This window comes from Callorhinus ursinus, unplaced genomic scaffold (assembly GCF_003265705.2).
Source record: "Callorhinus ursinus isolate GAN/ISIS: 27379988/994484 unplaced genomic scaffold, GSC_fseal_2.0 scaffold5, whole genome shotgun sequence".
Lineage (NCBI taxonomy): Eukaryota > Metazoa > Chordata > Mammalia > Carnivora > Otariidae > Callorhinus > Callorhinus ursinus.
In genome coordinates, this window is record NW_027397067.1 from 57337152 (window position 1) to 57364888 (window position 27737).

Consider the following 27737-nt stretch of genomic DNA (forward strand, 5'->3'; position numbering starts at 1 on the left):
GCTGTAACTCTCTTCCACATCTCCCTCCCCATGGTAAGCCAGAGTTTGAGTCTACTGCAGTATTCAACTGCTCTAAATTTAGTTCTGCCACTTTGTGAATTTTCCTGCTTTCCTTAAGTTCTTCTTAATAAAATATACATTTTATATTTTGAGACAAAGTTCTGGATAATCTCAATCCAAACATGAATTATAAATAGGAATTCTGCCTCTACTTTCCTCTGCACTATAACATGTGACTTCAACTATCACAGATGAGCCTGAAGATTTCATGGTAGTTTTAGCACAAATCTGGAATTCTTTAAAGAGTAAAGAAAAAATTACAAACCCAAAGGCCAAAATTGAAGAAGAAAAGTCAGAAGGTCAAAAAGAGCTCAATTCTATAATGTATAACTGGGAATAAAGAATGTTGAAAACTACAGAGGTGTGGGTGTGTGTGTGTGTGTGTGTGTCTAAAGGTTTATATAAGTTGCTTGCATTTAGACTTGTTTATGTGGTTGGCTGAAGTTGGTAACAATACCTAGCTCAGAAAGCATCACCTCAGACCAAAGAGTTTTAAATAGTTTCTTGGTTCTAAAGGGACCCAGTTTTATTATTATTATTATTTTCTCTTTTAAGCATCTGTTTTTCAATTTAAATTGAAGAAAAAAATCTATCTTTTTAAAATGTGTTATGATGTAATAATACAGATGTAGAAGATGGAAGGCCAGGAGAATATCTATTTTAGAGGAGAAAAAGGAGTGAATGGAAAATAATATTAAATTTTAATTCACAAAAAGCTTTATGTTAAACAGTAAACACATACTTTAGATCTTTTTATGATTTCAGTAAAAAGAATAATGTATATCTTTTAGAAATAAATTGAAAGAACAAATATTGCAGTACCAACTATAAGACCCTACTCTAAATTATGTATCAGTGAAATGTTAAACCTAAAGTATATGCCATAAAAATATAAATTTTAGTGTGTGTTACAAGGTATATATATTAAATAACATACCATTAAGCAATGAGTGCTTCTATTAACCATATTTAACTTATTATAAAATTAACCTGATCTTTTTAACAGCCATATCTCAGTAATAAGAATGTAAACTTTATTTTATCATAGATATATATTAAAATATGTTGTGGTCTATAAATACAGGTTAAGAAAATGTTAAATGATGGTGTGTTCTTTGTGTCAATTCCTTTCACTGTACTCTGAGCTTCTCAAATGCAGAAATAGCATTTTACTCATGTGGAATTTCTATGAGTGTATGACTGAATGAATACATGCAATATTGTAAATTTTGGCTCATTTAACTAAAGACATTTTGTTGGGAGGATTTCCTTCATTAATCATAAATCAGGAAGGAAAAAGTGATGAAAGAATGAATGTTCAAGTAGAAGTAGTTTCATGTATAAAGCTATTTTTAAATATATAAAAATATGTATGTTCTAATAATTTTTTTAATTTAATTAAATGCAAGACATGTAGACATATGCAAAAATATCTATTTCATTTGTTTTCTTCTGCTTTTCACATGCTAAACAGTTTTTGTTAACTTTTTATTTATTTCTTTTTTGGTTTGACTTATGCTTTTTTTTAGCATTAGGGAAATATTTTACAATATGGAAAAAGTCTGGGGAAAGGACTTTATTAGGGCAACAATCAAATCCACAATCTACCCTTTTTTTTTTTTTTTAGTTGTAAGCCCTGGACACTTAAAAAACCATTTTGTTTCTGTTTTCTTTGTTAAAGCAGTTTTATTTATTTATTTATTTATTTGACAGAGAGAGACACAGCGAGAGAGGGAACACAAGCAGGTGGAGTAGGAGAGGGAGAAGCTGGTTTCCCCTGAGCAGGGAGCCTGAGGTGGGGCTCAATCCCAGGACCCTGAGATCATGACCTGAGCTGAAGGCAGACACTTAACTGACTGAGCCACCCAGGCGTCCCTATTAAAGCAGTTTTAAACCACTGTAGGGGGTTAGCACTGCAGTATTTTTCAGATCAATCAGTATTCTGTTATCTTCAAAATCAATTTGAAATCTAAAATGTATTTTATTTTTTTAAAGATTTTATTTATTTATTTGAGAGAGAGAGAATGAGAGATAGAGAGCACGAGAGGGGGGAGGGTCAGAGGGAGAAGCAGACTCCCTGCTGAGCAGGGAGCCTGATGCGGGACTCGATCCTGGGGCTCCTGGATCATGACCTGAGCCGAAAGCAGTCGCTTAACCAACTGAGCTACCCAGGCGCTCCTAAAATGTATTTTAAAACTTACCAAAAAGTGGTGATTGATGTTTCTTAAGACTCGTGTAACTTCCATGTTAATCAACTAAAATCACCTATTTGAAATTATTGAATTTATAATGGCTTTTATTTAAAATAACCATATATACACATGTATGGTTAAAGAATTTGATTTTGTTCAAACATCAACATATGTGTGTGTACATATGTGTCTGAAATAGGTGGCATCTGACTTTATTTTTATGTTAGAGAATCTTTATTAGTGTAACCTGAGAACATATGGTATTACTAGAAGAAAATCAATTGGAAGGTAGTAGATTTAGTGTTGGGGTCAGCGTTTAATGTTAAGAAACTGACCATATCACACAATTGTGATAAAGGGAATTCAACCATCCGTTGGAGTTTTGGAAAAGATCTTTAACTGTTCCTGCAATCACTGAGCTTCTAAAACTTAAAGTCATAAGACATCTCCTGGTTTCAACTTCCTCATTTGAAAATTAATAGACTCCTTACTACACAATTTCAAAAGTCAGATACCTGCATTTTTTATATTCTTTCATTGTTACATATACATAGTATGCAATTTTGTAGAACTATGATCTTTGAAAAAAAACATATTTAGTTTTAGGGAGCAGAACATTTTTCCATTGGAAAAAAATATTTCAGATTTCTATGGGACTCTAGTAGAAGAACAATGGCATTATTTACTGAGTGTTACCTTTCATTTTCTACCTTGATTATATTCTAACACAATAATAAAAATAAAACAAATGCAATATTCTGTTCATTATCATAATCTTCTAAATTTGTAGTATTTATTTTTACAATAATTTAAAGTGTCAGTAGCTGCATTATAAATCTGTGATTAAATCAGATTATAGTTCTTTGGAAAAGTAATTCATTTCTTTTGAGAAAGTAAGTCATTCTAGCTTATTGATTGGGGGGTTACTTTTGCCTCATTTTAACTTTTCAAGTGTACAATAATGCCTTTCTTTTCTACTGTGTTTGGTATCATGATATCTGGATGTATAATTCTTACTTCTTATTTTGGATTAATTACAATCCTATATTTATCCTTATACTCAATAAGTAAATTACACTAATAAAATAATTCCTTTAGGTTTTGTTTTGCTTATTAATACTAAGACATGTGTGGGTTGTTTGATTTAGAGACTATAGCACATCTAACTATTGACAGTAGATTCATTTACCTGGATACTAAGTAATATAATGAATCATTGGCTAGGAATTTTATTACAGGTCAATATCGTGTTAAAGAATGGTGTGCTATTTGTAGCACGTCTATCACAGGGCTAGGAGTTGGGACACCTGTGTGTTAGTCCCAAAAGACATGGGACAAGTTGTTTAACTTCTCTATTCATTTCTAAGAGATTCATTCATTTATTCTTAAGTTTTAGGTGTAGAATTTGGGCCAAAGGGAAAAGGAAAGACTGATGAAATTGGGATACTCTAATTCTATCCCAAAATTTAAAATATAGAGAGAGATTATAAAAATATCCAACTCTGTGAAGAGGATACATTTTTTTGTTTGCTTGTTTGTCATTTAAAGGAAATGGTGGCCCCATGAAACTGGGATAAAACACATTAAAATTTAACACCTGTTTTCTACATCCTATACTGGCAGAGCAAAACATTTCTTCAGGACATATTTAGCATGAAGGCAACTAATCAGTCCCTCCTTCCACATCAGCCTTAGAAGAAGAAAAATCAAGAAACTATACTGACACTGGAGTAAAAGCTAGGCAGTATTTTAGCAGTGTCTCCTTAACTATCTTTCATATAAGATTTACCACTTGATACAAATTACTGAGAATAGAATTTTGCATTATAAACATTTCTATAGTATAATTTTTAAAAATGATTGGAGGTATTTTGCAATTAGATCATGTTTCTGGATTATACACTAAAAAGGCATAATAGAAAATTCAGCAACATATTAGTAAGTGGCTTCTGAATCTTGTGAAAAGTATTTTATTTACCAATATGTTAAAAGAAGAAAAATGATACTGGCCACCATTTACTGAAAAAGGCAGTGGTACAACTAAATATGTTCAAAAGCACTGAAAAGTTCATTTGTAGAGACTTACATATTAGGCATATGTAAGATTCAAATATTCTCAAATTTAAAATGATGGAATTAAATCAATTAAATGTAGTAAGAAATGATATATATTCAATTCTGAAATTACTTAAAATCTAATGCATTATCCCTTTTAAAATTGCTAGGAATAAGTTATATGGTTCAGACACTCTAATTTTTTTAAAGTCCTAAGCTTTGATTTATGCTACCATGCTAGTTTAAGGCTAGCACTCAATCTTGCATATAGAGTATATAAATATAAATGTATGTGTTGTCCAATTTTTAACTGAAAGAAAATTTACAGTTATATATTGTACAACTATGCTTAAATTCCACAACAAATTTCAGGTATCAGAACACAGCAAGAATTTAATAAATGTTAGTTATTCTTATCATTGTTATTACTAGTTATAATTTTAAGATCTAATCAGTTTTAGAGGCTAGGAGTTACAATATACTAAAAAGTTTTCAACTATTCTGGGTCATGTCTTTTTCACTGTGTATATAGTGTATATATATACACATACATAGATATATCTATATATATATCATCCCTAAATCCTTTGACCAAAATAGTAAATTTAATAAAAATATATAGAAACATCCTTAGATATACAATCATACTAGTTTTTATGAACATAGCTATAGCTATTCAGCATATTTTAAGGCATTCTTGTAACAGGCCCATTTTCACTTTTACAAAAGAAGATTTTGAAGCTGTAAAGTCTGAAAGTTTTAATGAGAACAACCTAGACCCTAAATCTTTGAAATCTTTAACTTAATCTTTAATCTTTAATTTTTTAAAGATTAAAAAATCTTTAATTTAATCTTTAATCTTTTAATTTAATCTAAATGATTAAAATCATTTCAGATTGAGAAATAAGTGCATTTTTTAACTTGGAAAACTAACAGAGTGACCAGAGTGGAAAAGAGACATCATACTTTATAAAATCAATTTCTTAATTTTTACAAACTTGAATTAATTTTGTTGCCTTTTTTTAAGATATTTTTATTTATTCATTTGAGACACAGAAATACAGAGAGAGAGAGAGCATGAGCTGGGCGAGAGGGAGAGGGAGAAGCAGGTTCCCCGCTGAGCCAGGAGCCCGTTGTGGGGCGGGTTCCCAGGACCCTGGGATCATGACCTGAGCCGAAGGCAGATGCTCAATCATCTGATCCATCCAGGCACCCCAATTTTGTTGCTTTTTTTGAGATAATGGATGACTGAATAATTGGTTGAAAAATCACACAACTAATTATTGGATAAAGACTCTAAATTGTATATGGGCTTTCTTTCCTCCCAGAAATGGAACAAATTCAGGAATCCAAAACACTTATGTAGATACCAGCAGATGCACCCGCAATGCTTGGCGTAACAGGTCTTACAGTTATGGCGTGCTGTAAAATGTCAGGATTATAAGAAAAATGTGGGCTTTTTTATATTCTCTTTAGGAATTCTTATAATTGGCATAATAAAAGTCACCATATGGGAAGAGTCACCATTGGTATGGTTCACAGACATTTTTAACACTTTTAAAACTGTCTTAACCTTTAATTGTTTTAATCCTCATTTTTCTGATAGCTTCAAAGGAACTTTTTAAATTATCTTTAGTTCTACAATTAAATATTAAGATCCACTCCATTCATTTTCCTAGGCCCTTTTTTGTTTTGATATATACTTTTGAATAGAAATGACTTTCTATTCATTTTGTTTGTAATTTCTGTTCTCTTGTCATAATTTTCACATTTTAATTTTACTAAGGGTAATTTCACTATAAAATATAACATGAAAAATGATAACATTCTTATTTTTTTTAAGTAGGATGCTTAGGATAGCCCTGGTTTTCATATGAATGCCTTAGGAAATATGAGGATTAGGCAAAACTTCCTAATAATCTCAACAACAAAAAATACACCTGCAGGTTTATTAAAAACAAACAAAAGAATCCTTTTTCTTATTCAAAATAAATGAAGAGATTTTATGTCTCATATTTGTTTTACACTTGACATCAGAGATCACTATAATGCCTTCTAATATGAAACTAATTGGAAAAGAAACAACTACTTGAATAATAGTGACCACAGTTAATGAATATCATCAGACTGAGGCAGTGGAATATGCTCATCCACTACAAATTTCACTGGTACAGGGAATAATTTTAAATAAAAAATCCAGGAAAATATTATTACTTTAATAAGTAACCATTTCCTCATCTCACTCATTTCAGATTATCATATTTTATCTAACTTCTTCACTGGAAGGCTTGGTATCATTGCCTGGCTTCTGCTTAAAACAAGCATAGATGGGCTCTGATAGTTGTATTCGATGCAGAGTTAAACTGCTAAAGAAATGATGTTGAGGCAGCAAAGAACTGATCATAACCCATCTATGTTCTATTTTGTCTACATGCCTTTCCAAATCTATCCTTCTCCTTGTTTTTTGAGCAAGAGATTGATCTGAATAGGCTACATCCAGCCACATAAATTGTGGCATTGTCTAGAAGAGCTGACACTAACTGGAGGCTTGTTAGAAAAGCAAACTACCAAGTCCTACCCCAGACCTATTGAATTAGAATTTCCAGTAAGAAGATCCTCAGATGATTCATATGTACATTTAAGTTTGTCAAGCACTAGATTCTATCAACAAGCTCCCTTATTCTCTGGAGAATTCTACCAGGATGGCGGGAGGGAAGAAAGTTAGATCAAGATGATTCTGCAGGGTCTCTCACCATTACTTTGACTGGAATTGACTAGGACCTTAACTGAAGGTCACTAGTTTTTTCATACCACACTGACATACATCCCTTCATCCAATATCTCCCTCCACTCATCCCAGTGGATCAGCAATGGTGAAGCCTAACTGCTACTACTCTGCATGACAGCATGATTACTTGTGGCTTCTTTACATCCAGTCACTTAGAAATAATCCCTTTGTAGGTAAACCCTTATTGAATTAGCCCATGTTCCACTGGTTCCCAATGGATTCTGAAGGATAGGCCACTGGTACATGAAAACCACTGGAGATATGTATTAAACATCCCTTAATGTATTTAAAACCACTCTTACACTTCAAAAGGTAATATTTAAGTAAAAATATGGGTGACGGTTGCTCATAATTCTACCATTAGTTGCTTACTTAATTCCTAGGGAATGTTTTGAAGAAGTACATATCTACTCTCTTTTCTAGCAACTTCTTTGCTCTGCCCAAGAAACAAAGAAAATTCACAAGGTTAGAGCAGATAAAAAGATAAGTGAGTTGGCTGTACGAAAGTTAGAGAGTAACTGAATTAAGGGTAAACTGGCAAAAAAATATGAAGTAAATAGAAACCCAAGATGAATTGAATGCTATACATTACTTTGGTATAATTTATACATGAGATCAGTATGGATAGTGTTAAATAAAGCTGAATATATTAGTTGCTTCCATAATTCTCTATCAATATTGCATTAATCTATCCATATTTATTTCTGAGGAATAACCTACCTAAAAAATTTAAAACTGTGTTAATTATTTTTTTTAATTTGTTCACACTTTACCTTATATAATTTTTTATATTACTAGAGCATATTTTCTTCCTATACCAGATCCAGAAGTGGGCAGTATCATTTTTGGTTGTGTATCTAAAGCACGGGCACTCTACGCCTACTGTTTTTTAAACCACAAAATATCCACTCAAAATGGGATTATTTTCCTCCTTTGCACAGATGTAAAATGGAGAAGTGCCACATAGATTTCCCAAGGTCATACACATGTTAGTTAAATATGTTCATTCAGTTGACTTTGATACTTCAATCCTAGTGGCTATACCACCTTCTGACTATGGAATAACAGCATTCCATATATTTAATCAGAACTCTCAAATGTACATCCCAGAAAACCACAAATAAATGGGATTAATATATACTATCCCCATTTATTTTTTAAATCAAAGCTTATCATATAAAATTTAAGCAGTCAACAATATCTGACTTTAAGCATGCTTCACTTTAATATGGAATAGAATTGGCATCATTAACTTAATATTGAATAAAGATAATGATTATTTACTGATAGTGCCAAGTATAGTCCTATGGCTTGAAGTCTCTTAATACTTTATTTTAAAAAAACGTGAACAGATGAATAAAATAGGTGTAGCACAAGCCAACTGCTATATGAAATTCAAATCATCCTGTAATCTTTTTAGTTAAACCATCTTTGGCTGTATTCCTTTCTAATGGAAAGTTCAGGAGAGTTGATAAACTTTTTTTTTTTCCCTTAATGTAAGCCTTATAAATGAAAAATTTCCAACCTCTCTGGGATCTAGATAAAAGTCAATCTAGAAATTTGTCACTTTAATCCCATTTGGTATTGAGGAAGAAATGCCATTTGAAGAATATTTTAAACAAAGGAAAATCAACCATCAACACTAAAAAGCAATAAATCCATGATTTAGAATATAAATGATGTAATTGTGAAGAGAAAAATATTCTATGCAATGCACCCCAAACCTAATACCATGCTGTTCTGCCATATATGAAGGTTCTGCTCTTCCTAAAATTGTAAAACTTAATTGTGTGATTTCACTCTGTGCACAGCAGGGCAGCCATATGCTCTAGAAAACTACATGCAAGAGAAGCAGCTTGTTGCAAAAGTGGGTGAAAATGCCCTGAAATAATTCTGAACAAGATAAAATTGTCTCTAACTTAGGACCATTCCTTCATACTCCAAAAAGCAGAAGAGTCCACTTTGGCACCAACTTGGAGCACAGAAAGTCTAGCCCCTTCAAAATATTTTAACAAGGGAAAAGATTTAAAAGTCCCAAGCATCACATTTACTGTGACCATTATTCACAGGTAAAATAATGAGCTCTGGTAACCATCAGGGGAAATCAGTGACACACAAAACCATTTTCATCTCCAATTTTTAAGCTTTCCTTTTTAATCAATGCAGTATATGTTTTCTTCCTTTGTTTGCCCATTCTATAAAAATGAGACATATTATGCTAATATAAGGAATAAGCTACCAAGATATATGGTTAGCAATTACTGACAAGCATAACAATGGGGTTGAAAATTAAAAAAAAATAGCATTTATGAAGACCACTGTTTTGAGATGATAGGTCCAATTAACGTGAAAAGATATATGCCTTCTAAAATATACTCAAAGGAAAACAGAAACACGGGGTCATCAGTAGTTCTTAAAATCCCTTTACAAAAAAATAACTCAAAAGCATGGCTTGAAGGGTAGCATTGGATAAAAATGTTAAAATAGTTACTTGCAAATTTATCAGTTGTGAAAAAAATGTTTTCATTGCTTAATATTGTCATAACGGTCCTCAGGCATTCAGGTATTTTTATCTAATACCTTTCTAAAATATACAAACCTATTACTATCAAGTAAATTCTAACATTTTATTTTTTCTCTTCTTTCTCCCTTAAGAGCAATTTACTCAACAAAATATAAAAAATATATTTACTGGTATGAATAACACAGTTTTGACAATTTTACAAATGTGATGAAATGTGGTAATGGAATAGAAAATGAGGATGATAATATATAATTATGTATTTTAAATAATAAATCAGTACATTTCTAGACATGGATTTTTAAATTGCTACAAATATCAACACTGAACACAGTTCTACAAAATAATATAATTAGAAAAAAGTCAAGAGAACGATGGAAAAAAACAAAAAAAAAAGACAAGATATTGATAAAGCATGCAATAGTCAATATTTATATGTAATACACTCACCTAAATGTTAATAAATCCCTGTTAAATATGTATCTATTTGACCAATATCAAAGTTCTTCCATAAAAAATCAATAATATAATAAATGAAGGTGTCTTACAAGAATCATAAGCAACCAGATAATTTTTAAAAAATTATTAATTCTCTATTCTGTTATTATTTATGCTAAACATGCATGAAAATCAACACATCACTTAGTCTCATAAAGAAAGACCTGGGAATTCAAGCAGGCAAATGCAACTTTGCCATTTATATAAAATAGAAGATAATGCTTATTCAATCATGAAAATTTTTGATTTGATAATCAAATTTTGTATCCTTTTCACTGGTTTGCTTCCATCCATCAATTAACCTTCCAGAGATTTTGAAACATGCTAAGTAAAGGGAAACTAATCTTTGTGTGTTTTCTTTATTTGATAATATATTTTTTAAAAAATCCTTTCAAGTTATAGAATTTAGCATAAAAATTAAAAGTAATAGATGAGTTAAAATTTGACATGGAAATGCTTTCATCATTTATCCATACATTCATTGATCTTTCCAGTGAAATCGTAACTAATATAATCAGCTCAGTCATTCTTAAGAGTTGACAGAATTATTGTCATTAAAGTTGACCCAGGAAATCCATCTGCCCTAAAATATCCCCCCGGCCTCATGAATTTCCCACCACTAGAGTAATCCTTACAGAATTAAAATATAATTTTACTATATCCTCTGAGAGAGTTTATCAGAATTGGGAATATTTCAAGTGGAGAACAAGATCTCTTGGAGAGGAGACAGAGAGCAGGTAGTATTTGACAAGTATTACTCTCTCTCCATGATAATTATCCTCATGTAAATTCTTGCTATTCAGTGTATCAACATAACCTGTAGTCTTGTTAGAAGTGCAGAACCTCAGATCCCACCCAATTCCACCAAATCACAATCTGCATTTGAACAAGACTGCCAGGTGATTTGTATTCACATTGAAGTTTGAGAAGCATAGTCTAAGACTTAGACTCCCAGTCTCTATCAACTATTATTTGCACCTCTGTATACATTACTAATTTGTCTGCCTGCTCCTATTTAAATTTTTTCTTTAATTTCTTGTTGAAATAAGATCTTAAACTTACATTAGATAATACCACTGCCCTGCTAAAGACCACCAATGGCTCCCATCTCTTTTAGATTAAAATAAAACTCTTTACCTCGGCCTCAAAGCCTACTGATATGTGGTTTCCACCAGTTTCCCACCTCATCTCTAGCCCTCTCCTCCTTGGCCACTGAACTGCAGCACACTGGGCTGCCTTTTTCTCAAGCAAAACTCAAAACTCTTTCTAGCTAGTTGTTTTCTCTACCTGATATGCTTTCTCCTGTGATCTTAGCATGGATGTCTTCTTCCATGATGTTCAGGTCTCACATTAACTTTCACCTCCTCAAAGAGGCCTTTCCTGCTCTCCAAACTAAGGTAGTCACCCATGTATCACATAGCCTGTTTTAATTTTCGTCACCATCCTTGTGACCATCGGGTAGTTTTTTGTTTATTTGCATATTGTCTTTTTCTCCTCACTTGAATATAAACTCAGTGAAGCAGGGTCTACTCATTTTTGTTCAATGATATTTCCTCAAGAACTGGAAGAAAGTCTGGTGTGTAAGTAACTGAGTAAACATTTGTTGAAGAAGGAAGGAAGGGAAAGGAAAGGAAGGGAGGGAGGGAGAGAGGGAGGCAGAAAGGAAGGAAGATTGCTAAAGAAAAGAAGTGAGAAAAGAAATGGATTGAAAGAAAGAGATGAAGGGCGAGAAAATCAGAAAGGAAATACTAAAAGGAAGAAAAGAAGAAAAGAAGAGGAAAGAAAAGCAAAAAAGAAAAAGAGATCCTAAAGAAAGTAACTCTGTCATCTTAAACTTAAAAAGATAGAATTAGATCCTCAAATGGAGAGTTTTTAGAATTTAAGGCATATAGGTAGGCATTGGGGTCTGGGAGAAATGTTTATGTGGCCGAGTTCTCATCTATTGAAATAAGGAGAGAGCCAATCTGCAACTTCCTTGATATTAGTGCTGGCCACATTTATGGTTGTTTTAACATCGGCTGTACAATTTGATAACCATAACAATAAGTCCACATCAACTCAAACATCAAGAGGAAATAGAAGATGATGACAAATACATTTAATTAATATATATCTGGATAGATTTATAGACACGTAGGATTAGACGGGGTAGTAACAATCGTATTACTGATATACTCTTTGATGCTTAAATGCTTTCTAAATAACTAATTTGTCCATCAAGCTGTGCTTGAATATCTTATTAGTGATTTGGGAATTTACTGCTTCCTGAAACACAAAATCTATATTTGAACAAAACTCAATGTTAGAAGTCTTCTTCATAATTTTTTTTATCTCCCTGTGTTCCATACACCAAATTCTACAACCTATAGCCAAACAAGTTTGAACTTTTACATATAACAAGGCATCACATATTTGAAGAGAGCTATAACCCATCCCCACTCATATATCATATTCATTCTGTCGCAATTCCTTCTCTTAGATGTGACAGTTTTTCTCTGCAGTTTTATCCCTACAATTTTTCCTTTAAAAATTAAGACCATATTCTACTTCTTTTGTATTCATCACATGCTTAGCAAAGAGATAATATGTTCAATAAAACCCTAATATTTGATGGACATATATCAATATCCATAAAGATCTAAGTAACCATCCATAAATTAACTTCTTTATTGTGCTATTGCTTATGAAGATTAAAAAAAAACAAAAAGGACATGTTTTAGATTTACAAGTGTATACTCTCTAAAACTATTAATAGAATTTTTGAAAACAGTATTAGTTGCTTACAAGCTGTTGAAAATATTTAAAATTTTACATGTGGCCAGAAAGCCTATTAGTAGAAGGCATAGAGTAGGCACACAAAAACTATCATTTCAATACAATAAAGTTTTTGTCATATTACATTTTGGGTTTTTCTTGAACAAAGTTCAAATATCACAGAATTTGACATCCGAATTAAACTAGAAATTTCAGTTTGTTTGATAGTCTGTTTTCCCTTTTCTTTTAAGCAATGTAAATGTTAAGATGAGCTAACTTGAAAAAAATATTGCTTATGATAAAAATGAAAAAAATACTGCTTTTGTTTAGATAAAAACTGCTGACCTAAAATGAAGTTTTATGCTGAATTAACCATTCTTATCTTAAAGGTGAAAATAATAAAGAGTTCTAGTCAAAAACTGATGATTAAAATAGGTTTTCTTCTAGGCTGCTGTTATAAAGAGGGGGGAGTCTACATCATATTCAATTTTAGTTAAACATAATTTCATATTACTTTGTAAATCAGACTAAAGCTCTGCTTGATCCTACTGATATGATTAAAAATACCATTAAACATACTATGGACAAATCGACACTATGTCAAAATAAACAGCAGCAATGGCTATAAAATGCTCATAACACATTTGACTCCATAACATGTTATAATCATCTAAGTTAATATTCCACTAGGAAGAACAATAAAAGAGAGTTTATAATTATATATTGATATATACTAACTCTTCAGAAGAATATATCCACATTTTATACTCGAAAACAGCAACTACCAATGCTGCTCATTAACGGCTGACAGAACTTGTCTACATATTGAAAAAAAAAGAAATATTCTACAATATAAAAGAAAAACAATGTTAAATTATGTGGAGAAAACACATCTTAATGATTATTTTTAAATGACATGACCATAAACTTCTTAAGAAACACCAATTGTGCTTATTATCTATATTACTTTAATGTTAATATCATCTAATGCAAGGCTCTGCATATATTAGACCTTTATAAATCCTGAATAAATCAAAGAAAGAATGAATACTAGTCTAGCAATAGGAAGTAGCTCTTCATACATCCTCTGCCAGACCACAATTTTCTTTACAAAATAACGATGTTGTATTAGATGAATCTAAAATATCCTAGATAATTCTCAAATATATAATTCTAGAAGTACAGGACACTACTTGTAATGTTTTATTTTTTTATTTTTTTATTTTTTAAATATTTTATTTATTCATTTGACAGAGAGAGACACAGCTTCAGAGGGAACACAAGCAAGGGGACTGTGAGAAGGAAAAGCAGGCTTCCCACTGAGCAGGGAGCCTGATGCGGGGTTCCATCCCAAGACCCCAGGATCACGACCTGAGCCAAAGGCAGACACTTAATGACTGAGCCACTCAGGCGCCCCTCTGCTTGTAATGTTTTAATTATATTATTACATAGGTCCTGTTATCTTAGGTCAACTTTCAGCTGAAATCTCTTAGGGCTGAACTATACTGAACTGTAGGGTTAGGGATTATTGGAAAAGATAGTTTAAGTAAATATTAATAATTCCTTTTTTTAAAGATTTATTTATTTATTCGAGAGAGCGAGAATGAGAGAGAGAGAGAGAGAGTACATGAGAGGGGGGGAGGGTTAGAGGGAGAAGTAGGCTCCTCGCTGAGTGGGGAGCCCCATGCGGGACTCAATCCCAGGACTCCAGGATCATGACCTGAGCTGAAGGCAGTCACTTAACTGACTGCGCCACCCAGGCGCCCCTAAATAATTTCAAAAGAGCTTATAGTTAAGGTAGAAAGTATTCTGGTAAAATTTAAAATATTACTAGATATTATTACATTAACTAATTTTAGACATCTGGGTATTTTGTAAACTAAAAATATCAATTGTTTTTAGATTATTTATGTGAATGTAAACTTCTATTAAGCATAGTTGAACACTTCCTGTATTTATTTTTGTATAGACTCCTCATATTTTTATTCAGCACAAGTATCTGTTTAAAGCATTTTCAATGCATCTTGTGATAAACACAATTTACTAGTTTGAAACTTTTATTCCTATTTCAAGAACTAGTTCTAATATCCTCTGTGCAGCCTTCCTTGACTTTTTACATTCAGTGGTAGTTGCTCTCCTTACTTCAATAGCATTTCAAAAATACTGTTCTGGTAGTGTTTCTCACAGTCAATTTGTAATTACTTTTTTTTTTTTAAGTTATACAGACTACCTGATGGCATAGCCTGCATTCTTCATTTTTATACCTCTCCTATCCAGTACAATGTCATGCACACAGTAAGAGTTAAAACTCTTTGGTGAATAATAATACAAGTAACAATAATTAGTATTTGTTGAACACAAGTCAACAACTGTGCTATATTTTTCCACACAGCTAAATTTGAGGCAGGTTTTTCCATTACTAAGAGGTTGAGATTTGAGAGTTGAGGTTATTGCTCAAGACCAGATAGCTAACAAGGGGCAAATATAGACAGCCTAGTTTTCCAACCACAGAACTAACTAGCAATGGTGGGCAATTTGGTTTTATCTTTCCACTGGGAGAAAATACCTAAGAATTTTTAGCACTTCCACCCAATACCATGTTTAATCTTCACAGAAACTCTAATGTAATACAATGATACTATTTTACAGATATGGAAATAGAGCTCTGATAGTTCATGTAAACTGCACAAGGTCTCACACATATTAGGTGGCAAAAGTGGACTACAATCCAGTCAATAAAAACTGAATTGTCCTTCTGAGGACGACTAGATGCTAAGACCACAGGAAACTGTGGTGTGGTGTTAATACACAGTTTAAAGAATATCTAAACCAACATTGTTTATTAGTATTCTTCTTTCTTTTTACTTTTTATTTCAATGTCAAGAGACTATTTTTAAATGAAGAAAATTGGAAATGGTTTTCTTTTAGTGAGTAAAAGTAGAAAGTGAAAAAATATTTTAAGAAGATAACTGAAAGTGAATTAACTGATTTTATTTTATTTTATTTTATTTATTTATTTGTGAGAGTGAGAGCACAAGCAGGGGCTAGTGGCAGGCAGAGGGAGAAGCAGGCTTCTCGCTGAGCAAGGAGTCCAATGTGGGACTCCTTCCTAGGACCCTGGGATCATGACCTGAGCCAAAGACATATACTCAACCGAAGGAGCCACCCGGGCATCCCAAATTAACTGATGTTTTAACTACAGTATAATAGGAACGTTAATTGGAATAGTATTCTATAGAGAATTGAAAATATCTTTGATAAACATTCCAAGTTTTTTCTAATTATTCATTAATGGCATGGCTGTTATTGACAATAAATTAATTAGCTATGCTGATTTATAGTAAGTTAATACATAGATTTTGAGTCCACAGCACACAAGTACCAAGTACCAAATACTATGTGCAGTTTTAGTGTCTGTGTCTTCTTTGTGTTTATAGCAATATTGATGTCAACTCTAAGTACTTAATTGCCTCAATTTATTGAAAATAAATTGGGAACTAGTAATGATCAAAAGATATCACAAAATGAAAATGAAATTAGTGTGACTAAAGAAAAATTATGAAAAATAAACTAAAATATCATACAGTATAAAATAGTATGGACTTGAACACCTCAAAGGAACCTATGCAATCACAAACTCTATCACATATATGCTTTAAATGGTAATGACTTTCAGCAAAATAATATCCATTGCATAACACTAATATTTATTCATATGAAATTTATCAACTTTATAACTTTCTTGGTTTTAACTATAAATATCTTTTAATTTTATAAATGGATAAGGGCTACCACCAGATTGATTTCTCTATTTCCTCCACTCTGTCTCAGTCTCTTGAAGGAGGGAGTCATCTATTATCTTTATTTTCTATGAATACATCCTGGTACTCAGTAGGCATTCCAGGCATGTCTGGTAAGTTGGAATTATTTTTATAAAGAATACTACTTTGATGTCAGCCAATTCCAATTTGGAAATTTGGCCCTGCTAAAAGTCAAGTTTTCAAAGTCTTTTTTATGTCTGAAAATATAGCTAAATATTGAGTGTTTTCAAAAACAATAATAGATATAGGATAATAGGTCTCTTTTATTTCTAATATTTTTTATCCAAAATGTTAAAAGTTTGTGTTTCAAATGTAATAACTAGCTATCTGAAATCACTGAAACAGTTGATTACTGAAGAAGAGTCAGAAGAACCAATTCTAATATAGAGATTTGATAAAAGTATAATAATTTCAGTCACTGAAAAAATAATGTACCATTTAGATTGTTTTCCATACATATAACTTAAACATAAATGAGAAATATTTATTTCAAAAGTAGATGGCACTACCAAATGGTTATTTTATTCAGAAACACTATTTTAGAAAGAATATGGGAAAGGATGAAACATGTATTAGCTCTAAAATAGAGTTAGGAGATTATGACAGTTGAGAAAATTTGAGCACTGATTTAGAATTTATCAAGGAAGTAATATGCTTAATATGCTTATGAATGTGGTTCAAAATATTAGATTGAGTAATTTTCAAATCATTTTATTGAGTAACTGACTACTACTTATTCTTTTTCCAAAATGAATTATTTTTCCTAGTTTTATAAAATATTAATTTGTAACCACAGAGTTTCTCATATCACTTGTTAGCAAACTTTGACTAAAGCAGTATTTGTATTATTACTTGATTTATATAATAAACGTATGTTTGAGAATTACCTTTTATTCAATGGGTTGCAGAGGAGTTTGTCAATGTTAGCTCATGCAATTTTCCAAAGAGAGTGAAAAAACTGAAGAGAAGAGGGTTTTTCCTTAATGTTCTAATAATATTTACACTTTTTAAATTTCCTGGTACTAAGAAAAAGTTTCTACTTGATTAAGCAAATCATCAATTTTATCATGACTCCTATATTCTTAGCAGTGGAAATATGGTAAGAAGACAAATAGAGAAGCAAGGTGATGATTTAATTCTTTAAAGGAGACTACTACATGTTAAGAATTCATTTTAGGATGCTTATTAAAGAAAACTAAAGTACCTTCAGTATGGATTTTGATGGAAATGAGCTTCTGAGATATTTTCTGTATGATTTTCAACCAACTTATGGAAAGATATCTTGATTTTTCTCCTTCGTGTACACTAAGTACAGAATGCTTTCCATTACTTACATCATGCTCTGTATAAACCATGCCCAACCATTCTACATAAACCATAACCGGTTTGGGGAATATATGATGATGAGTTGGAAATAGAGTTGGAGTAGGTATTTTGACTTGAAATATGTTCAATTAATATTTCCACCAAAGCATATATCGATATAAAGTCCTTTTATTTTTGACACTACACTGATTTTTTTTCATCAACTGCTCAATGAAACTTGCTACCAAGAAACAGAAAAATACTCTTGCTATACTTCCTAATTTCATAAAAGATAGGCTTATGTTAATTAACTAGAAAATTACCAACATATGATTTGGCCTTTTTCCTATAAAAATTAGAAAGTTAATGGATATTTAAATTTGGATCCATAATCTCAGTGTATAGCTGTTATCTTTTCAAAATGAGAAATCTCAGTACAATGATATAGCTCAGACAATAGGTAATTTAGATATAGAAGAGCAAGCTTTATAAAATAATCACCAGATAGAATGTTTCCATTTTGCACGAATTATCTATTTTCTTAAAGAGCATCTGTGTAACATAAAAATTTCATGCAAATACTGTAAATTACTACATAGGATAAATCATCAATGTGTAAATATGTCACACATTAATAGAAACTGGCTATTTTATTTTCAATTGATCTCATCATAACTGGCATGTAATATGCAATAGATATTTAGTACTTGTTTTTATTATTCCTTTTATGCTTTCTTTTCTTTCTACTTTACCCCCACCCCACCCAATATTTGCATTTCACTTTTTTTTTAAATTTTTGTGCTTTCAAATTATTCACGTTTTGGCTATTACTATCTATATTTTTCAGCTACTTTAAACTTTTTCTTTTGCTTTCTACATCTTGGTTCTCTTTCAGCTCATTCTCTAATTAGAATAATTACCAAAATATAGCTTTGGCTATAACTAAATGGGCACAAGTAAAATAACATCCAATACCTCTATGAGTAACAACTGCAAGCTCTTTAGTTCTTTCTATCTGTTCAGCATTTCTTGGTCTTCTCCTTGTTTGTGTATCTGCTTGATGAGGAGAGAGCCCGTCCTTGGACGTGTTGGGGTCCAGACCTGAATTTCTGAGATTCGTAACTTGCACTCGCTGTTCCTCGGAAAGTCTATGGCTGGTGACAGCTGTAACACTGGATACAGTAACATCTGCAGATGTGCTAGCAACAGCAAAAGCACCAGTGGTAGTCCTGTTATGCTCCTCTAACTCACCAGTGGAGGTAGTGTGGGCCAATGTAGAAGAACCTGTAGGACACAGTAGCACTAGATGCTAACTTTTTCTTTTACATTTTATTTTTTCTGATAAGTTTAATAAATTATATTCCCTTCTATTACCTTAAGGATAATCAACATGAAGAGGCAAAACACAAACAGGCCACTAGAATGTGAAGTAACCAGATTGGATGATTGCTTTGTATCAATCAACCTATGAATTAGATATCACACACAAATATACCACATTTTTAACTGTAACACATTAGGGGGGAAAAGGCAAAATTGTAAACCCTTTATGTGGTCCCTGAATCAATCTTCTTTGTTATTTATCTACAGATGAATATTAGCAACGAATGCCTGGCAAGTGACAAATTTTGACAGAATGGGTAACTGTGTAACCACACTTTTCTCAAAAGTATGCTTTGAATAGTCTGTGCCATATCTCTTCATAATTTCTGGGAAAAATATCAAACATCTCTATTTTAAGATAAGCAAGTGAAGGAGAATTTAAAATCAAAGCCAAAATTAAAACAAAATGATTAAAAAAATAAAACTCTGAAATAACTATTCTATGTAAATATCTATCTTAAACTTGCTTGCCAGAAAACAGCCACATGATAAAATATTCAATGTCATGAGCTATACATGCTTTAGACTTTAGTGGGTTGTTTTTGGAAGTTGGGTAATATTTTTCACTATTTTACAGTAAAAGTTGAGATTAACCAATTTTCAATTAATTAAAAGTAAACAATCATTATATTTAGAAATGATTGAAAATTAACTAATAGCTTGGAACTTTTATTCATGCAAAACTAGCTTTAATAAATGGTTGAGAATATCCAAATATCTCATAAGCATTTCATGGCATATATTTCTCTACATTCTTAACCTTATTAAGGTTTCACAGTATTTTAAAAATAGATTTTAAAGGTGCCAAATTAGGGTTTTCTTTTTCTTTTCACTTAAACCTTCTTAAAAGATTGTTCGTGGTAGTACATAATTCTTACAAAATGAAAAAAATAACCTTATAATAGAAGTATGAAATGGAATGAAGATATACTCAAAAGGATCTTGACATCTAAAATGCTTAACAAGAAAAAAATACCGAATTTTGGAAGTACAGCTACTAATTAGGAATAATCATCAGGTCCTGGTTAGAAAACTTCTGAGTATTTTTTAAGGCCAATGAGTGGTTTGTTTTCATATACTTGCCTTCTCAATAAGCTGCATCTTGAGCTCCTATCCACAAAGTATAATTAGATATTATAAACAAAAATACATAGGAATATTTTAACCATTCTACAGGAGGAAAATAGTTTAACCACTTAATGTGGTTTGGGCATGCTCTGCTTTTTTTTTTTTTTTTTCCTCTTGTGTTGCAGGCAGGTGGCTAGTAGGGCCGGTAATTCTGATTTCTGCTTTAAAGCCAAAAAGGAAGTCAAACATGGGGTCCTCTCATTCATAAGCAAACAAAGGGACACATGACTGCTACTAATTTTGCCAGCCTAAATTGTTTTACCTTGGTTAATTTGATTGAAAAATTCAAAAGAATTAAATTGTTGTATTTTGAGGGGAGCCAAAGGTAAATGAGGTATGACAATTATGAGATTATTTTAAAGACCTTTAATATACTCTGAAACATCAGTCAGGAAGAAGTTGCTATTGAATATTTATCCAAGGCACTTTGTGAAGATTACGATGTCCTAAATCCATGTTGGTTATGCAAATTGGCCAATAACATTTACTAAGCTAATATTTAGTAAGATTTTTCTTTAATCACATGATTAAGCAATAACTATGCTTATAATACTAACATTTAGTAATTAACCTCATGGTAGATCAGACATTTGAAATGCCCATGTGCTTTTTACTATAAAAACAATCACTTGATCCATATTATCACCTGGGGAATTTAACTGAATCTTCCACATTAGAAAGGAAGTATAAAATCAGGGAGGATGAAAAACTAATACTTTAAAACTTTGCATAACTGTGTCATAATTTCCAGGATTTAAATTTTAGTTTAAAAGAGGAAACCACTTAACTATAAACATATGTTGCAAAATACAATCTAAAAGGATGAAAAAGAATTTGTACTCTATCTCAAATCTCAATGTTCTAACCTTACTCCACTGGATAGCTATTTATTATATTCCATCACTGAAGTCATTATAGTTAATCACAAATAATCTCTTGTGTTTGGGTCAATAATTCTGGAATAATTATTGGGAATGTGTCTAAGTTTCTTCTGTAACTAATCTAAGACTTATAGTCCAATTCCAAACACACATTTTATTGAAGACAACAAGATAAATACAGGTCTTGACCAAATTTGAGAGTTAAAACTGATCTTTCTTAGCCTTTAGATCCAGGATTTGCTAGCAATTCCAGACCTAAAATCTTCAGTAATAGAACTCCACTTCTGGCTAATGGTGGTGGTGGTTCAGTATTATCCTCTTAGCCTGAATGCAGAACAGGGTGCAGTGTTGGAATAAAGGATTGAAAAACCAATTTATCTAACAACCATAGTCCAACCAGATATATATTTCAACCAGATATTTTGCTAACTAGTTCTGATATTTTATGTATATTTTGTGTTCGTATCCTTTCTTCCCCATACTAGAATGCAAGCTCCCTGAAGCCTGAGATTTTTGTTATTTTTTCTATTCACTGCTGAATACCTAGCATCTAGAACGGTATCTGGTACACAGTAGATGCTCAAGAAATATTCATCAAAAGAAAGAATAAACGAGTAAAGTTAATAATAATGTTAAAATAATATTAACAATAATAATAAAGAGAATAAATTTCACAAATAAAATATGATCATAATTTTTACCATGGCAAAGTCATATCTCAAACATATAATGAAGAGAAATTCCAAAGAGAGGAAAACTGACAATTTTGTTTTTAACTTTCAAAGACATCATTTTGAAAAAGTGTGGATTCTGAAGATTTATTTGCATAAGTGAGAGTTACTTGAAGATTTGTGTCATAATTCCCAACCCTTAAGAGTATACAATGTTCGTGTGAAATGGGTTTCCTTAGAATGTTCAAATTTCTGTAGAGTGAAAAGTAATCATATCTTATAATAGTAGAAGACAGAAGTGCATCTAAATGTAGTTAAATGTTTGATATATAAAATAGAATAATTTCTATAAAAAGTAACATTGATTTCCTTTATAAGGCAAAAAATCATCCATCACCAGTTATATCATATATTATATAACCATTTTATCTAAAATGTAGACCAATTTAGAATACTGGTTTTGGTACCACTTTAAATTGGCAGTGTGTGAAACACAGATTTTTAAATTGTCAAAATGCACCATTTACCATTTAACAGTTTAAAAACACTCAACATTTTTGCATACATAACTGTTTTATGAGGTAATTGCCAATGTTGGAAAAAGCCTTAGGATTATGTATAGCAACAATTCATTATTAAATATATCATATAGCTAATCCAATATTAAAATATATTTTGTTTTCTTTCAAAAATTTAAGTATGCTACACAATTAAGTAAACATTATCTTTAATAGCACAGTATTAAATGTATATGTTACACAACATACAACCCAAATTAAAGAATAAAATATACATTCAGAAAATCCATTCTTTGTTTGAAATCAAATTATGTATACAAGATGTGTTTTCCACAATTAGATTATCCTGCAAATAATTGCTTGTGATATATTTAAATATTAGATGTTTACAATATAAACATAGGTCTAACGTATATTTTATTAATATTCCTTAATAAAACATTTCTCAATATAACAAAAATAAAATGAAATGGTTTACATATATAAGCATGCTTCTATAAATCATAACTATATGTCATCTTTGAAACTATGATAATGGAAAATGACATATGTTACACATATAAATTGGCAAATTTAACAGTAATCCTGACAATATTAAATTTGGACTATATTATGTATTATAATGAAAATTATGTTTTTGGAGGCTTTCTTATTTCAACAATATATCTTCAAGAGACTAAGCATAATTTATATAAAGCCATCTATAAATGTGTCATTTAGAAAGTGTAACAAATGAAAACTCATTTCATAATTGAATTTTAATCTATGATCAAATTTTTAGCCTTACAGATTTTTGAAACAATTTTGTGCCACTCTGCTTTGTAATTATTGTTTAACTCATCACAGAACTGAAGAACAGAATATGTTGCTAGAGATATGAGTGGTTGGCCCAATACATACACAGCTACATAAGTACATGTTAAAGATAATTACATATTCAAAGAAGTGGCTTTTAGATATTTATGTTTGGCATGTTATTTTATATACAAAATATATTCTGTTCCATTAATTTTAGTAATCAGGTGAAACATTTCACTGAAAATTTAACAAAATAATTCTATGAATAATTTTGTGGCATTACGATATATAATGAAGAAAAATACAATAAACATTTAACATGAAAACATGCAAAAGGAAAAATATACAAAATAACATCAAAATAAAATCTAAATACAACTAATGCAACAACTCTATTTCAGCCATTATTTAGATATTCTATAAATTTTAGCATATGTAATCGAATGTGTATGTTGCAGTTCTTCTATTTATTACTTGGGTGAAACTTAAAGAAACATGTCAATAAGTGAGGTAACTTTTGAAAACTAATTGCAGCACATGGGAATGAGGTAAAACAAAGCCACTGCTTTGTTACATGCTATAATTTTTAGGAAGCATATTGTAGTCGGGTACATAGCTTAGGTATTTTGCACGTTAAACATTATTAATTCCAGTATGCTAAAATCTATTAAGCTTCGTATATTTCAGTACAAATTAATGGATGTGTTTGTACTTTGAATATTCAACTTAGAGAAGAGATGGATAAACTGAAATAGAAAGTAGCTTTTAAAGTGTAAAAGAAATATAAATAATCTACTTTGATTAACTGTTACCTAGTATAAAATTGTCTCTCTGACTAGGAAAATTTTAAGTGAAACAATTCTGAAAAAAAAAATAGTTTGTAATTTAGTTTTAAGGAACAGGTCTATATTAGTCTTATAGTTTTTACTTTAGATTAAAATGTTATATTTATGTTGAAACTACATAAGATTATGATATATAAAATGCACCTCTAAGGAAAAAAAAATTCTACCAATTCAACTATGACATGACAATGCAAAAACCCTGCCACCTGCTTTCAGATTTCTGAAATGTTAAAATGTGAAAAGATATTGATCTTCACAGGGTTCAGAAGAAATCAGTAATTCAAGTAACAGATTTTCTATGATCACAGATTAACTTAATTAGGTGTGTACTAATTTAAAAATAGAACTGAAACCTTAAATATAGGGGTGCCTGGGTGGCTCAGTCGTTAAGCGTCTGCCTTCGGCTCAGGTCATGATCCCAGCGTCCTGGGATCGAGCCCCGCATCCGGCTCCTTGCTCTGCAGAGAGCCTGCTTCTCCCTCTCCCACTCCCCCTGCTTGTGTTCCCTCTCTCACTGTGTCTCTCTCTGTCAAATAAATAAAATCTATAAAAAAAAAAAAGCATCGGGCTCCTTGCTCTGAAACCTTAAATATAAATTCTTTCTGAATTGAATATGTATTTATGTTTCTATTTATATCATATATTTCTTTTCAAATTTCTAAGCATTAAATAGGGAAGTTAGTATTAAATTTTGCAAATGGATTTGTTATTGTTTATCAGGTACAAGAGATCAGGCTGATTTAATACGCAAAGTGAGTGAATAAATATTTGCAATCTAAGCTTAAACTAATGATAGCAAGATGTAATGATACATCTACTCAATTTGCACTTACTGTGAGTAAATAAACAATTATAAAACAAATATTCAACAAGATATTTACTAATGCCAAGTTGTTTATATGCGAGATAAAAATCCCATATTCTGAATTAAATATTGATAAATCCACATGCCAAGCAACCATAAATACCTTTATCTAAATGAAATATAGAAAATATCAAAAGTTTTAGAAAGTATATGGAGAGTACTGTATAGGGCAACCATGACAAAAACCATATATAAAAATATATATATGATAAATATATATTTATAACATATATATTGTAAATGTCTGAATGTTATACTAAATATCATCACAGTTTTGTTATAAAAATGTGAGAGAATAGACATCTCATTTCTTAGTACTAAAAATAAAGAGCCTGCTAGGGAAAACTTTTAAAATAGAGAGTTGTAAGAGTCTTGAAAATATTCTCTCTCTCTTAAAGGACCATTTCTTTTTTCACCTAGTTGATTAAAATAAAGTTGCAGAATCAAGCTTTCTCATCGTGTATTCCTTTTCAAACACTTTGGAAGTCTCGACTATTTATACTGGTGGATCCTAGGGGTAATTTTTTAATGTGCCCAACCACAAACACACACACCACTTGTAGGAATAAATATCCACAAAATACAAACTGAAGTCTTTAGTGTAATGAAGCATAATGTTCTTCCATAAAGGTCACAATACTGACAATAAAACTTAAAGATCTGGGTTTCAAAATAAAATTGATGTCACCCTGGGGGCGCCTGGGTGGCTCAGTCGTTGGGCGTCTGCCTTCGGCTCAGGTCATGATCCCAGGGTCCTGGAATCGAGCCCCACATCGGGCTCCCTGCTCCGCGGGAAGCCTGCTTCTCCCTCTCCCACTCCCCCTGCTTGTGTTCCCTCTCTCACTGTATCTCTCTCTCTCTGTCAAATAAATAAATAAATCTTTAAAAAAAATTGATGTCACCCTTTTCACATTTCATGAGAATATGAGAAAGGAACAGATTGCTCCTCCACGTCTTTCTAAAACCATCTCCTAGAATCTTGCATTTTTAGGATTCTCTTGCAGCAGCAGCTCTTATCTCTCAGCTAAAATAGAAGTATTTCTCATTCAACAAACAAAATGTAACTTAACACACCCTTGTTTAATTTCCTTCCACACCAAATCTCGGTGAATAGCTGCCAGTTACCTTGGAAGACATAAAGTTGCTATTAAGAAAAATGAATACTAGTATCTTTTATCCCAAAGTGCTGCATCAGGAATTCCTTCAATTTCAGGGTCTTGATGTCTCTGATAATTGATATGTATCAGTAACTTTTTGAAAGTAGAAAGCATATCTCAAACGGATGCAACCCCACTTCCCCTTGAATGTTTAATGAGTATGAGAGAACAATGAATAGGGCTAAACGTACTACTCTCTTATTTCTAAAAAAGAAATAAATATTTTACTTTATGTCAATGACTATTTATTGAGTGTTAAGTGTATTTTTAAGGATATAAATATAAGAAATTGAACCTGTCCAGATAAAAACCCTCCGTTATAATATAACTGCAATTGATAGGGCATATGATAGGAGAGAAGGAAAAGAGAGAAAGAAACATCCAAGAATATATAAATCACTCCTTCATTTGTGTTTTCTCAAATCGGGTAGCATTTCCCTTCTCTTCTATTCTCCAGCACCCTTTTCACCCCTCAGAAAATATCTTATAATGGTGATATTTGGCATTGTGAAGGAGAAAGGAGAGAAGTAAGGGAAAAGAACTGGTGAAGTTACCCTTTCTATCCATCATGGTTAAAAGAAAAAATAAGAGGCTTTATTCTGACCCTGTCCATCAAGTCCCTGAGTCCTTCTCACCTTGACTATTTGACTGTATCTATGTTTACCCTCTATTTCTTCTACAATGGACTCTAGTTTGTGGAAGGTGAATGTTCTTCATTTTTCATTAATTTTAAGTGTTCCTTTTTTTCTAAAGCCTAAAATACAAAGTTTACATAACACTGGTTTTGTGTATGTGATATGATTTGAAAGGAACCAAGGACATAACCTTACCCCAACATCTTTTTCTGTGTACCCAATGGTACTGAAAGACGCTCTTTGGGATTAGGTATTGCCCTCTTAAGATTTTCCCCTTAAAACCACACAAATAACTTTATGGTTGAGAGAACACACATCCTAGACTAAATGCTTACCTATTCATTTTGAATTAGTTTAAAGTCTTCTCCTCAAAATAAGTAATAGGGACAAATATGTTCTTGAGGAGTATGAAGCCTGCAATAGATCAGTGAATGCTCCTGGTTGAGGCATTTACCATAAATTGATACCTGGTCCCATGTGACTGTTATATGATTGTAAGACATGGGTTCATTACTAACAAGTGGGGTGTAAAGGAGGTGTGGGTGGGTGGGAAAGGGCTGACATAATGAAGGAAAGACTATTACAGTGTTGATCAATGAGAGGTTGCTGAGCAACTGGTGAGTATCTGCATAAATATGTTAAAGTAGAGCAGCCTAATAAGAAACTGAAGCCAAGAAAGTTTTTATTTTCCTGCATCATACACTCTGTAAGCCACTTTTTATTCTATAGCAGCTAATTAATTAGTAGCAGAAGTGATTTGCTTAAAAATAAATGCCAATCTTTGCTGAGAAACGTAGCATGCTAGAGGAAAATAATAAACCTTCAGAAATAGTAAGTACCTGTAGAGTTTATCTTCAAAGGC

The 27737-nt window shown here is 31.6% G+C and overlaps 1 protein-coding gene across 5 annotated transcripts in view; it reads right to left on the reverse strand.

Moving 5' to 3' along the window:
* Positions 1–27737, reverse strand: part of CSMD3 (CUB and Sushi multiple domains 3) — a 1170304-nt gene that overhangs the window by 704427 nt on the left and 438140 nt on the right. For 2 of the 5 annotated variants that reach the window (XM_073893118.1, XM_025871012.2), the window contains exon 7: positions 18970–19278. The exons of the other annotated variants lie outside the window; for them this stretch is intronic. In XM_073893118.1, coding sequence (XP_073749219.1) covers positions 18970–19278 — 309 coding nt within the window. The remainder of the gene's footprint in view (positions 1–18969; positions 19279–27737) is intronic. 5 annotated transcript variants of the gene reach the window in all.